At 37.5% G+C, this 13,899-nt stretch overlaps 1 protein-coding gene across 8 annotated transcripts in view; it reads right to left on the reverse strand.

Annotated features, from left to right (window-relative positions):
* Window positions 1–13,899, reverse strand: part of PPP2R2C (protein phosphatase 2 regulatory subunit Bgamma) — a 210,605-nt gene that overhangs the window by 19,975 nt on the left and 176,731 nt on the right. For all 8 annotated transcript variants that reach the window (XM_017727664.1, XM_008645057.2, XM_017727665.1 and 5 more), the window contains one exon: window positions 10,017–10,181. In XM_017727664.1, the coding sequence (XP_017583153.1) occupies window positions 10,017–10,181 (165 nt within the window). The remainder of the gene's footprint in view (window positions 1–10,016; window positions 10,182–13,899) is intronic.

Genomic DNA, 13,899 nt, shown 5'->3' on the forward strand with positions numbered 1-13,899 from the left:
GAAGGGACAGCCTTGTGACATGGACTTCAGTTCAGGCAACCAATTCAAATTCAGCCCTGACCTCTCCAACGCTGATAGGAAAAAAACCCCATTGATCTAGCCCATGGTTTCCAAAACACATTTTCTGTTTATTACTATTAAGACTTATCTTTTGGAGGCTGCTCTTACACCCAGGAGCAATCAGTATCCGAAACACGAGATTTCAAATCTAGCTTACTTCTCTGTATCTAAATAAATCTTGTTAGATCTGAACTTTGCTGACATTTGATTATGGATTCTATTATTTCTTTGACTAATTCCACCATTAATTTCTTAATAACTAACACCTACCATACAAAAGGGTATTTAACTTTCATTACTATTGTTCTTGATAATGGTCATAGTGCTATTTATGTGAAAGACACAAAGTTACCTGTCTAGCTACTTAATGAACATAGGAATCACAAATAACATGATGTGCTGAGTTCTCACGTGACTCAGACTTAAATGTGACCTCGATGACAGGACTCTGGTATAGAGAAATATAATGGGATTACAGAGGGAAGTAGAGCAAATCTCTGAGTACAGCCAGTGTTTAAAGAGGAGCCTTCCAGGAAGACACTGTTCCTGCCCCTTATGCCTCCAGCAGATACATGGCTAAACTGGGAAGTCTGCTTAGGGAAATAAAAATGCTCAATTCCTTTCTGAACAGCTTCCTGCTCACAAGTTAAAAACCACAGTAGCTTCTCAGAGAAGTCCAGATTTTGTAGAGAAGGATGGGTTCATTGAAGGATACATGCCAGCGCTCTGTTTTCCTGAATCCTGAAGAAAATCTGTAGCATAAAAATACGCTGCTTCTTTCTTAAAAGGAAGTGCCATCTGCTGAAAAACAAACTCTTATCCCTCCTAAAAAATATTCTTGTTTCCTTGTGAATTTCTCTGATCTAATGCAGAATGGAGACTTTCCTTTTCCAGTGGATAGGAAAGGCATCTCTAATGAGTGCGTTTATCATGCAGAAATATATGCAGATGTCTAAAGTTAAAAAAAAAATGGCCAGGAACTGCAAGAGTAGGTGGAAAGGTCCATCTCACAGCTTCCCCCCAAGACACTGGCCAAAAGAAAGCAGATGCCTCAGGAGGAGCTAAAAGAAGTGTGGTGCACTAACACCTTGTGGCTCTCATCTGTACTTTGGGGGTCACAGGTGCTGCCACCTCAAACTTCCCATCAATATGGGCCTGATTCCACACACCTGAAACTGACATATATTGGACAAGATACATCCAATTTAAAAAAAAAAAAACAACCCAAAGTAATTTTCAAGTTCAGTTCTAAACAAGTAGCTGGGCAGAGCTTTAATCATTGCAGGGTGTAAATTCTGGCATATGTGAACTTTAAAAATTATCAAAAATAATGCTAAAATTGTCTTATATGGTGGGTGCAGTGTCACAATCTGATATATTTCCTCCTATATATTTCCTCCTGAAATCATCACAAGAAGGAAAACTTGAAGATGAACAGAAATCTGCTCCACAGATTTTGTAAGAAATTCCATCAGTCAGAGGATAAAATTATAAACAGCTTTAAAGACTCATTCCCTCTAGCAAAAAATCCCCACTGTTTTCTTTCTACCTATGAACAAATAATAACCTATGAAAGCTTTTTTTTAAGAGGATACTGTTTATAGTTTGTATCCTGTCCTGAAAACTTCTGATTTTATAGCCTTTGCTGTTACTTAGATTTAAATCATTGGAAATCCTGCACTATGAAATAAATCTCTCCCTTCCTCCAAAGACAGCTGATGGATTTAGAAATTCATCCAGTTCCTGTTCAAGGGTCACTGTTACAAAGGGATGAAGACAGCTTTGGCAACAGTGGAAACAGAGGCAGTGTGGCTACTGAGAGGGAGAGGACTGTGAAGACCAGGGCAAACCAAGTTGGTGGAACATGATAGAGAAAACAATTTTTCATTTTTATTATATAAGCAAGCAAACACTCTGCAGCTAGACTGAATTAAGAACTTATTACAGATAAACTTCTGGGTTACACTGGTACACAAACAGGTCTATTTCAACTGGACCTGGAAATACCAGTGGTGGATCAGGTAATCTCTCACTGGGCTTTAATTTCATAAACACAGAAAACAGGTTCAGTCCCAGGCCAAATAATTTATCATTTAAACTAAGCCCCTATTTAATTCCAGATCCCAAACAAAAATGGCTTCAATGCCTGATTAAAACATATTGGAAAACAGTACTTTGAAACGTATGGAATTTCATTGGTCTTGACAAACTAGCCACAGTAAGAAAAGGAACAAGAACCAATATGCTTTCCTAACAGCTGATAAATAAAAAAATTTAACCAAAATAACAAATTATTTAACTATACTGTAATATTTTTAGATGGCAAATTTGCACTATTCCTGGGTCAGCTGTAATTTGCTCTATCACATATATTTCACCAAGAGTAGCATAAAAACCTTAAAACTAAATTTCATTTGAACTTCTATCAAAATATAAGTATTCTTTTTTTTTTTTTTTTAAGTACATGACACTTGTTCATAACATTCAACACAGAAACCATTGTTTTGGTGTCATTTAATTCAAGAAACGCTACATCTTGAGCTAAGCATAGCTCTGGGCTTATCTCCAATGTGGTAGAGATCTCAAGAAGACATAAAAATGGGCAATAGAAACAACCAGAAGTACCAAATTACTTCCACACAAGGAATGGCTAAAGAGACTGGGGTCTCTCAACCTAGGAAAGACTGAGGGAGTCATAATTAAGAGTGGCATGGAAAGCATGAATAGGGAATGACAGTTCACTGCGTACACTGTCTCTTCCAATCCACAAGTAGGGGTCACCACGTGAAACTAGGAAAGGGTAAGCAGAGGAAGATGGTTCTTCATACTGTGCCTAATTAACATACTAAAGACTTTACTGAAAGATACTGTGAATGGTAAAAAATATACACAGGTTCAAAAGTAACTGCACAACTTCAAGGAAAGAAAAAACCTCAAACATCCATTTCAGTATTGTTAAACACTTCCACTAAGGTCCCTGAACCTCAAGTTTCCAACTGCAGACTGCAGAGCGTGAAGATTATACACTTAGTCTGTTCTTACATTTTCTGTTGATGTTGCTACTGCCAATATTAGAGCCAGAACACTGGGCTAGAAGGACCTCTGATGTGCCCAGCTATAGTAATTTGTATGCACTGTTTAAAATCTATTTTAGGATTTCATACAAAAGAGTTCCTGTGTTCATTCTAAGTGAATCAAGTCAAACTGCAAGCTCCCATTGAAATTCATGGTCTCTTTATGCCTTTTAGCTTCATTATTCATGATAATAATTTGATTTACCATTATTATTTAGTCTATCTTCGACTATCTCTGAATGTTTTATTGTTTTGTATTAAGCCAATCCACTCATACATTCATCTCCCTTGGAAATTCTCTTTCAATAATAGAATATTCTGCTAATGTGACAATCTTGGTCTATACTGATTAATATGGTTATACATGATAAGTAGTTTTTAAATCTGCTTTCATAAGCAATCTAAATACAATTATTTTGTGAGACACATTTGTTTAACATTTTATATTACCATAGCCTGTAGCTGCTTATCCTGTTTTAAACTAAAAAAAGCACCTTTTTATACTTAGATTTTCTACTTGCTTTTATATAATTCAGAGGGCACCTCTTTGTGCGCTGGTCACTTACACATCATTTTCCTTCTTTGACTCAAAGCAAATTTCTGACCCTACATCAAGGCTGAAGTTTCACCTACTGTACAGCATTCCTTTATCCAATGACCCACTATCAAAACCAGGCTTCTCATCAATACCTCTAGAGAGCATGGCTTTTTAAAGTGGAGCCTCAAATCAATATTTAAGAATCTGTTTTACCATCTGCACTGAGTTGCCGCAGCTTGTCACAAACCATGAGGGAGGGTGCATTAGTGCTGAAAGGCAAAGCCAGATCAATAGCTAAAGATCAGTGGGTGGGAGCTTCACTACAGAGTTGCTTAGATTAGTATAACTTTACCAGTGAGTTTGTTAATAAAGAGAAATGGTGTTAAAGAGAGAAAAGGAATTGAAAAAACACAAAGTCAATCTAGAAGATCAAGCCTCTTTAAACCTCGGTCTCACAAAGACTTACGTGCATGTTTAATGCCACATGTTGCGAGCAATCCCAAGGAGTTACTGGGACATAAAACTACTACTGCTCTACAGCCAAACTGATGTGTAAGTCTTTCTGATCTTAATATATAAGACTAGTGATAAGTGGGTTTTTTCTCCCCCAGTGAAATAAGATCTTGAAAGCTGGTTTCATGAGACATTAAAAAGCAGTATTTGTTGCTATCAAAAAAATTAAGCAAACAAGACAGGAATTTTAATAGACTGAATAATTAAATCAATCTTACAGCAATTATTTGCTTTATCTGTGTGTGGTTGGGGGAGAGGGGTTAATGAAACACCTCTTCAATCATAAATCATTTACCATTGCTTCAGGCTTTTCTCTTTCCTCCGAGTATTTGATAGCTAGAAGTATATAATTCAGGTTTTTTCTTCCTCAGATTTAATTTTAACATATCTTGCACAACTGGAGGAAATACTATATAGACATAATTGCATTTCTGCAGAAATGTTTTTGAATTTTCATTAGCCATGTTTTAAATGTCTTTATTATACATTCATCCAAACTGAGCAGAATGGAAGCTTTGGAGCCCATGCTAAAGGCAATCTGTTACTAAATTTCAGTGGAATTCCTGCACAAGGAAAGATCCGTTCCAGGATCTAGTTTAGCATGCATGAAATTGTAGTAACAGACCTTTAGTGACAGTCATAATTACAAAATTATCAGGATATGGGCCCATTTTTTCATTGGGGATATAAAATCAGCAATGCATATATGCCTTTGTAGTGCATGCTTAAAAATAAATACAGAATTAGGATATGGAGAACAAGCCTTCATCAAACACAGGGTCAAATAATTTCAGAAGCTCTGATAAGTTTCACTCCTGTCACATGAAACCTTGCAGATTTTGCCTGAAGTGGACATCACTTTGACAGGGGCCTCTCTGTGTACAAAGGGACTGCCTCTCTCTCAGATGATAACCTGACATGAGACCAGATGCAGAAATAAAAAGTGTATTTTAGATGTAAAGCTCACACACAAGAAAAACAAGTTGTTTCTTTTTCAGTCAGACAATAAGCATCATTCATTTGGAAAGGTCAATATTAATTAGCAAATCCAGCAGGGATAGTCTGTCACAGGCTTTTTTGTGCATCTGGTTGTTCTCTGTGGCAAATGAAAGATAATCCATATTCAGTCAGAGGTCTGAAAGCTGTCTTGGCTCTGAAATTCCAACCTGCTTTAAACAACTGGTAAATATAACTAATTTAATTTTAAAGATTCAACATGTTTAAGTAGATTATCCTTGATTTCTGTCTTGGCTGTTTCCACAGTTCTGAATTCTTTAAAATCAAAGGCAATCTCAAAAGAGCCCAGCAGATAACACAATTGAGTTACATGCCTGACTGACAGGACAGTGGCAATTATTCTTGGGGAAAGGCTGGCATTTCTTTCAGGCCCAGAATTCAAATAAAAATGTGGAAAAGGAACTCTCAATGGAAAATCCATCCCACTCAGCTTTGGGTGGCATGTCTGAGTCAGGAACCAAACCTGGATTTCACTCTGCATTGCTCTGAAAATCATTTTATACTTTTAAGGTACTGATAGTCCAACCCATGGGATTGGGATGCACCAGCTGAGATGCTTTGCTCCATTCAGGGAGAGTCCAGAGAAGATGGCTGTTGGGATTGCCTGCCACCTATAAAGGCTTCCTTGGTCAAAGGGAGGAGGGCTCTAAATGGCTCCTGCTACCGACCCAGAGGTCAGGAGCTTGAGAAGTCTGTCTGCAGGACAGAAAGCACCAACTCATGGTGACAGAGGCTAATGCTATATAACCCCAAAATCTCTGTTTTTAAGATCACCATGGCACACAGAGCAATGAACTTGAAATTGCAGCTCCACTTTCCTCAAAGTATTTTGCTGTAAACTCTGCACATGGGTAATGGATAATTAGAAATAGGGTTTAAGTCTACAAATACACATTAAGAAATGAATACTAAAAAACCCTTAAAGCAACATACAGAATTTAAATAAATTACTACTTCTGAAGTATGCAACCACTTTAAGATGTTAAGGGTATTACATGAAATATCAATGTGAGTTATACTCTTGAGTGACTTAAATTTCCATACTGCATGACTATACAGTTTATATTTACCATTTAATAATGGTTTTAATAATTCTGATGAACTATTGAAAAAGCTCTTTATTTTTTTCTGACTTCACATGCTCAAGCTCAGTTTTCTTTAGCTGACTGCTTTATATTATATGATTTGTTGAAACAGCCATATGTACCTATCTAGCCTACAAGCTGTTTGGAAGAATGATATTAACTCCATGAACATTTATGAGGATCGCTGAACATAATATTAGCAATAAAAATATAAAAACCAAATTAGCAACTATTTGTTAATTGAACAGTTGCATATTATGCTGTAAGTAAATTTTTGTCAGGATGATCTTACTACAACAGCATCCCTATGCTTGTCTTCCTTGTCACCTTAACCCCATTAAGAAATGGTGTTAAAGAGAGAATTGCATTTATGGAATTTATGAAATTTATGGAATTTGAGGTAGGGGTTAATTCTTTTATTTCTTCAATGTTCCCAGCTGACCACTCCAACAATGATACTTTTGCTGCTGTCACAGATTTCCATATACTGCCTTTTTTTCTACACTGCACTGCCATGCATGTTGTCTCATGACATCTCAAAGGCAATCTTTGGGTGTTTTGGGAAGTACACTATTTAGGTGAAAAGTTCCATATTATTTAAATTAATTCCCTATTTGTTGCTGAGGTTTGACTTCCATAAATGTTTTAAATCTTTACCTATAACACCGTGGACTGCAACAACACCTTCCTCATTCCCACTCCTCTAATATTCTAAACAAGCAGGGACATTCATCTCTTTGGCACCTCCTCTCCAGAACATTTTTGATGGCATCCTCTCCCACTACTTGCGAAGTCTGATAATAACATGGAACAGCATTATGTATGTACCTGCTCTGTGGTTACAGATTGGTCTTTCCCTGATATACATTTTCCATGGCTACATAACATTTTCTTGTGATCCTCACTCAGTTCTGCACGATCTATTACAGCTGTTATAAGAAGCAGTTTCAGGTAGTCCATTAGAGACACAACACATTTTATCACACCTTATCAGTATCTCAATGACCATTTAAAATTCAGCTACTGACCTGATATTCTTTCAGTGCCTTACAAATAGATTTGATGGTCTGAGATAATTTTTCTAAAGGACAGATATCTCCATTACAACTCATCACACAATTTGGCAGCTTGCTATTAAATCTCAGCAGAGGTACCAAGGACGAGTACATATGGAAGTAGTCTCATCTCGTCCATGTCAAAGCCACGAGGATTTATAAGGGAAACCCTGTAGTGCTGCTGTCACTGATGCTGAAAAGAGGGATTTTGCCACTGAGCTTGGAAAACCAGAAATCTTCAAGACATTATAATTTATTAATATCCTATGTTGGTTGACTTACACTACAGATATTAGTATGTAATTTATTTTTACAGTATGACACTCTCTAAGCCTGTACAAATGGAAGGGCCCTTCCCCCAAAAGCTGAAATGGACTTTATCAGTGCTATAGGGATTTGAATAAATAAGGGAAAAAGGAGTAGATGCAAAAGTTCACAACATATGCTCATTATCCAGGTATTTTTGTAAGTTTTACATTGGATCTTTCATCCCTAAAAATATGTACATCCATTACAATCTTGGAACAGCATCTGAAATACAGCACACAGTGATACTCGACTGTGCTGAGAAAGCAGGGATGTGTGGCACAACATGAGAGTTTACAGTGACTCCAGTTGTAGTGTTTTGCTTGAGAAGTGAAGTCAGTTATGGGGAAAGACTGAAAGACAAGCCAAGCTAGGAGAGCAGGGTACTGATCATGCATATGCACCAGATGTAAACTTAGCAACTGTAAAGAGGAATCAGATGTACAGTCAAGGTACTAGAGACAATCATGCAAATAACTTGGGTTTGTAGACTGGTTTTGATACATCCTTTTGGACTGCTATGGGCTGTATATAATTAACTTTGCTTGTCTCTGAGAGCTATACTGAAACCACTCCAATCAGCAGTGCATGGGCCTACTCCTTTTAACACTTTGGAAATTCTACCATTGCTGTATCAATTTTGTACTGTACACGCTCAGATTCTCAATGAGCTTGACTTGACTTCAGTGCAGCAATGCTACATTAAATGGCTATTTTCTAACTCATAGATCTGGAAAATGGGGTTTAATCAATGACCATCAGACCTTGTGCTCCCTTCTGGCATAAAATGCCTTCTTTCATCCAGTGTTCTGTATTGTGGCTTTAATAAGTTCTGATTGGCATTTGGCATTGAGTTACAGGAGCATGGAGGCCTTATTAGCAGGAAGAAATGGAAGTACTACAAAATAAAACAATTAAGTGGGACAGGATAACTCATAGCATTGTGTCAGACTGTGTCATGCTTACATTTCACTTCATGGTATTGAATTCCCCCTACGAGTACAAGGAGATACAGCTAACAAAGGTAAAACACTTCTCTGCTTAGGAAATTGTCCTTGAAGGTTATTTTCTATAATTGGAGACCACATCCTAAGGGGCTCTGAGCATGTGCATTTTTCCTTGCAGTCAAAAGGCCTAGTCATAGGCTTTTTACTATATTCACTTCAGTTTTAAAAATACCTTATGTACAAAATCTGTTCACCACTTAGTTCTCATTTAATTCTTCACATGCTTTTTCCTCTCCTTTTGCCCCTGCTAATAAGATCAGCCTACCTCAAACAGGTTCAAGTAGGCACTGAATGACATAAAACCTCTTATGTGCTCTGGTAGTAAAAAAATTTCTCTTGAATTTCCTTCCAATGTTTCAACATTGCAAAAGAAACTGACAACCCAATTCTGTGAGCTGGAGGTGTCGTGGAGGAGTCCTAGACCTGAAGGTTACTGAAACAGAGCTACCACAGTTCATTCATGAGGTTCTCAGCTTCTCAGGAACCAAGCACATGATGCCTTTGTCCAGGCATTGTCAGTCTCAGAAGATTAGGAACAAACAGGTCGTTTGCATAAGGCAAAGTGCCCAGGCATGCCATATTACTGGTGGGAAGAACCACAGTCTGTCTTCTCTAGACCATAAAGAGCTGACAGTAAGGCAATATAAACATGCATTTTTCTTCAACTTTTACTTTGAGAACAGTCACATATTTTAAAATTTTACTTCCTTCTTACGTATATTTCAGATATGAACTATCATGAATCAGTTGTTCATTTCAAAATTTCACAGCCACATAAAATCACGTAGGACAGATAACTTCTATACCAACACAATTTTCATTTATTCCCTCCTTCCCCGCGCCCCCCCCCCCACTACTTATTGCATTTCCTCTGAGTCTGTTCTAACATAACATTGAAAAAATACATATAGGGAATACTGGACTACATTTTTAGGAAGGATACCGAGATTTCCTAATTCAGAAAACAGATTCGAAATTTGAAGGCAGTTTGACAATTAAAATTTACTTGCTGCAGCACTCAGAACAGTACTTGTGTATTCAAAGCAGTATTCTCATCTACTTAAATACTCCCTCATCCTCTTTGATTTGTTAGGAATCTTCTCTCTTTTGCTAAAGCGTTCTGGGTTCTTCACCGATCCCTGCAATAAGAACCATAAGGGCAACCAGACACAGACATGACTGTTAGTTACCAAGGTCATAGCTAATACTTGCACAGGTGAAATAAAATTCTTTTTGCTCTTTTCTTGTCAAATGTGCCTGCAAGTGAGAAACTAATACACTGGGGTATGCACACATCTACGTGCTGTCTGTGAATAGTAAGATTTTAATGACATCTGGGGCTCAATGGAGTAAGGACTTACGCTTGGAATGTTTGTCACAGAGAGCTGATGCCCTCATGTCGCAGAGTCTCAGGGATCCTTTGCTGCTGCTGTAGACAAAGAGATTGCAGTGATGGGGATGGAACTCAGAGGCTGTAATCACTTCCGTCAGGTCCTCCATGTTGGCTGGCTTTATATCTACAATGTCTGAACGGAAGTTTCATCAAGGAAAATGCAGATGTCTGCAGGTAAACCATGACTCTCACTTGAAGGAAGCATGCAAATGTACAGACATGTAATGCTTTTAAAGATATACTCACTTTTTTGGTAGTAGTGCAGTTTTAAATTTCCATACCTGGCCCACTTAGACCAAAAAGCAATGTCAAACTCAAAGTCTGCATGGTTTTACTGCAGATGCCATTAGCAGGTCACCATTTGTCCATGCTGTGCAAACACATCAAAGAAACAGTGTTGCAGGGATATAGAGTTCTCAGCTTCATTGAAACTGACAGAGAGCAGGTAGCTGTATCTCCTGAACTTGCTATTGAAACCACTGCTCTATCCCAGATAATACTGACTGAGAGGGAACAATGCACAGCTCAGATCTGCTCACTCCAGTAAGGCTCACTGGCTTTTACCATCATACAACTTAAGCTAAAAAATAGATGTAGCTTAAGGTAAAAGACTGGGGGAAAAAAAGTACTTTTTTTGCAAAGGCACATGTGGCAAACACAGAAGTATTTATGCAAATAATTTTGGGTGAATCTATACTAATAAAATTTCCTTTAAAAAAAATTATGCATGCTATTAGGTTTGCTATTTGAATACTTACAAGGAAGTATCTCGAATGGCAGTCTTAGGCTTTTATGTAAATGACGCCCACTACCAAAATCAGGATGAATTTCTGTGACTGAGAATCCTACACCTGAATCATTTACGTGAACATCATCTGGAACAAAAATACATCAAATATCTACTTTCCCAATCACAAACTTGTCAGCTGGATGACCAACGATTACCCACATGAAGGGTAACTCACATGGTGCCTCTAACACTTACATCTCCACTCATACACATCACCTGCCTTAAAACCCAGGACCCACACTGAGCCTGTGTTTGGAGGAGAAGGCCAGTTCATGGAAGACTGCTTATAGAGAAAAGAATGAAAGTAAGAGTCTCATGAGTGGGCTGTAAGAAAGCAGTAGATACAGAAGCATAAAATGAAAGAAGTATATATATGTAAAGCAGTACATTTAAATAAGATTGTTCATTTTCACATGGCCCCCAGCAATCTGCTACAGATAAGCCATCCAAATGTTAACAAATCCTTCGAACAAGAAGAGTGAGTAACATTACCCTATTTTACTGATGAGTTTGTGTGAGAAGCAATAAAGGATTTGCATAAGATCACATGGGAAATGCATGACAGAACAAACTCAGATCTACTGAGTCCCAGTGCAGTGCCCTAAACACAAATCATCTCAGTGCCTGGATTCCCTGAACATAAAATTTGAATCAGCTGACATTCAAAATTTAAACATCTCAGAGGAAAAGATAAATGAGAAAATCTGTTTTATTGATGGCAAGAGAAATCATATATCATGGTACTAAGCCTGTTTCTGTTCCCACTGTGTCCACTTCCCAAATGGAAGACCAATCAAAGACCTTTGATTGATTTCTGTGGGAATGGGATACAGTCTATCACCACCTTTACACTCTATACTTTGAGCTTTCCCAAAAATATAGGTCTGGAACACTACAGTGAAATAGTACAAAAGATTCAGAGATAATTATCTTGATGACTGTGCATACATCACACGGTTGTGGTTTTTTTTTTTTCCCCCATATGGTTTAGAAAGGAAAATATCAGCAAAACTATTAATATCTTATGACATTTAATAACAACTGGGAATGAATTAATGTTGCATTTTAACTGAATTCCTATTTACTTGTACTATCACATTTGCATCCATCTCCAAGAATCCATCATGATTAATATAAGTGCAATGAATGTTAAGATGTAGAAACATTGATTTATGTATTTTATAAAGCATCAACAAATAATCCTGAAAAACAACAGAAAAAAACCCCCTTTATTCAGTTATGTGTATTTGGTGAAATTTGTCTCAAGAAACACCTTTAAGTAAAAGCAATTGCTTTCAGGGATTGAATTGCTTTGTGGAGTTCAGAGAAATTATAGTTACTCAATAGAAGAATTTCACCTCTCAGCAGAGAGATAAGTAATTGCTGAGTGATGAGAAAGATATAAAATATAAATGGAGTATGTGAAATAGTCATGGTAAGTATCATTTTTCTGGATGCTGAGGACACTATTGATGAATTTCCTTTCATTGTGTAAAATGAATAAACCTATGTTGAATAATGAAATTAAATATTCTATCCTCCTGCCAGAAAAGCAGAAAATACTTGAAACAGACTGCATTTCCAGATGTGATCTAAATCTCCACTGAGAAAGAACCTCATTTGCCTACTGAGGATCATAGCAAAAATGAAAATTCATCATTCCACTAGATTTAGAAAAATTAAAACAATAACACTGTGTTGAAGTAAACAACCAAGGGACTAGAGAGGCGCAGAAGAGATTTACCCCAAATGCATTTGTAATAATAGACAGAAAAACAGCCTTTGTTTTGACAGCTATAGAACCCAATATATCAAAAGAAGAATATGTCACACAGAAGAACATTGTCCTCCTCTCATGATTTTTGCCATCTATTTGAAAACAATCAAGTACAGCTTGACATGTGATGTGTGGGAACTGTATTTAAACTAGCATGACATGGTAAGGGCAAGCATCTCCCATGAGACATTTCTCATTTCTATTTTTCTATCTTCCCTTTGTGTCTTTTCTTCCTTTTAAGTACAGCATTGCATGGCAGGAAAAAATACTAAAATTTAAAAAAAAAATTGGACCAGACAGTGTGCTTCAGAAACAGGGCGTTTGGTGAACTTGAAAAGCACGCAACAGAGGGAATCTGGCAGAAATTGATTAAATGAAAATTCCACTGCTAAAGAGAAAAAAACTATGGTAACGGCACAAATCTGTAGAGTTGTCTCTGCCTGCCCCTGCAATTGGATCTTGTAGAGGGTTGTCTCCAGGGGGGCATGGTCCTTCTCCCCCACTGCACTCATCTCTGAAATACCAGTCACATATGACTCTTGTTGTACCATATGTGATCTGCTTCATTTTCAGAATATGGATAAAACACCTAAGACCAAAGGTATCTAAGACAGAAAGAACAGAGTGTTCAGTTCACCACTGGCAGTGCACTAGGATATAATTCTGTTGTCCTAAAACAGTCGGTGTTTCTGTGCCTTAACAGGGTAGAAATTTCCCCTAAGAAAATGAAAAATATCTTCATATTGCTTTGACTCCCACACATGCTTGACAAGAGCAAGGCATTTTGATCCCTGGTAGATACTTGCACTAATGGAAGGTTGAACTGGCACCTTGCCAGTGATGGGCTAGAATGCATTGGCAGTCTTTTAATTCATTAACATTAAAACAAGGAATAGAAAATATCTTCTTGCTTGCAAGAAATAGAACAGGTCCTTCCCCCTTAACTATTTGATATCTTACATACCAGATCTGTCCTCCCCTGCTTGGCTCCATGAAACAGGATAAAGCTATGAAGAGGCCAGCAGACTTTCTAGATGCTCTCCACACCAAAATGGAAATGAAAGGTCAAGTACACTTGGCAACTACAATGGTGAGAGATGATGTTCTTACAGTTGGGTTAGTAGAGCTACAAGGAAAGGCAATTTTGGGAAAGGCAACAAAGCTACTCCAAGCAATACAGCCTTAACTTTGGCTGACCATCTATGTTGCCTTCCCCAAACTATTTAAGAACAGAAGTATAACAAAGGAGAGTGAGCAGGGCAGGGCCTGGCTGTGAGGAGGCTT

This window comes from Corvus brachyrhynchos, unplaced genomic scaffold (genome assembly GCF_000691975.1).
Source record: "Corvus brachyrhynchos isolate BGI_N302 unplaced genomic scaffold, ASM69197v1 scaffold80, whole genome shotgun sequence".
NCBI classification, from domain to species: Eukaryota; Metazoa; Chordata; class Aves; order Passeriformes; family Corvidae; genus Corvus; species Corvus brachyrhynchos.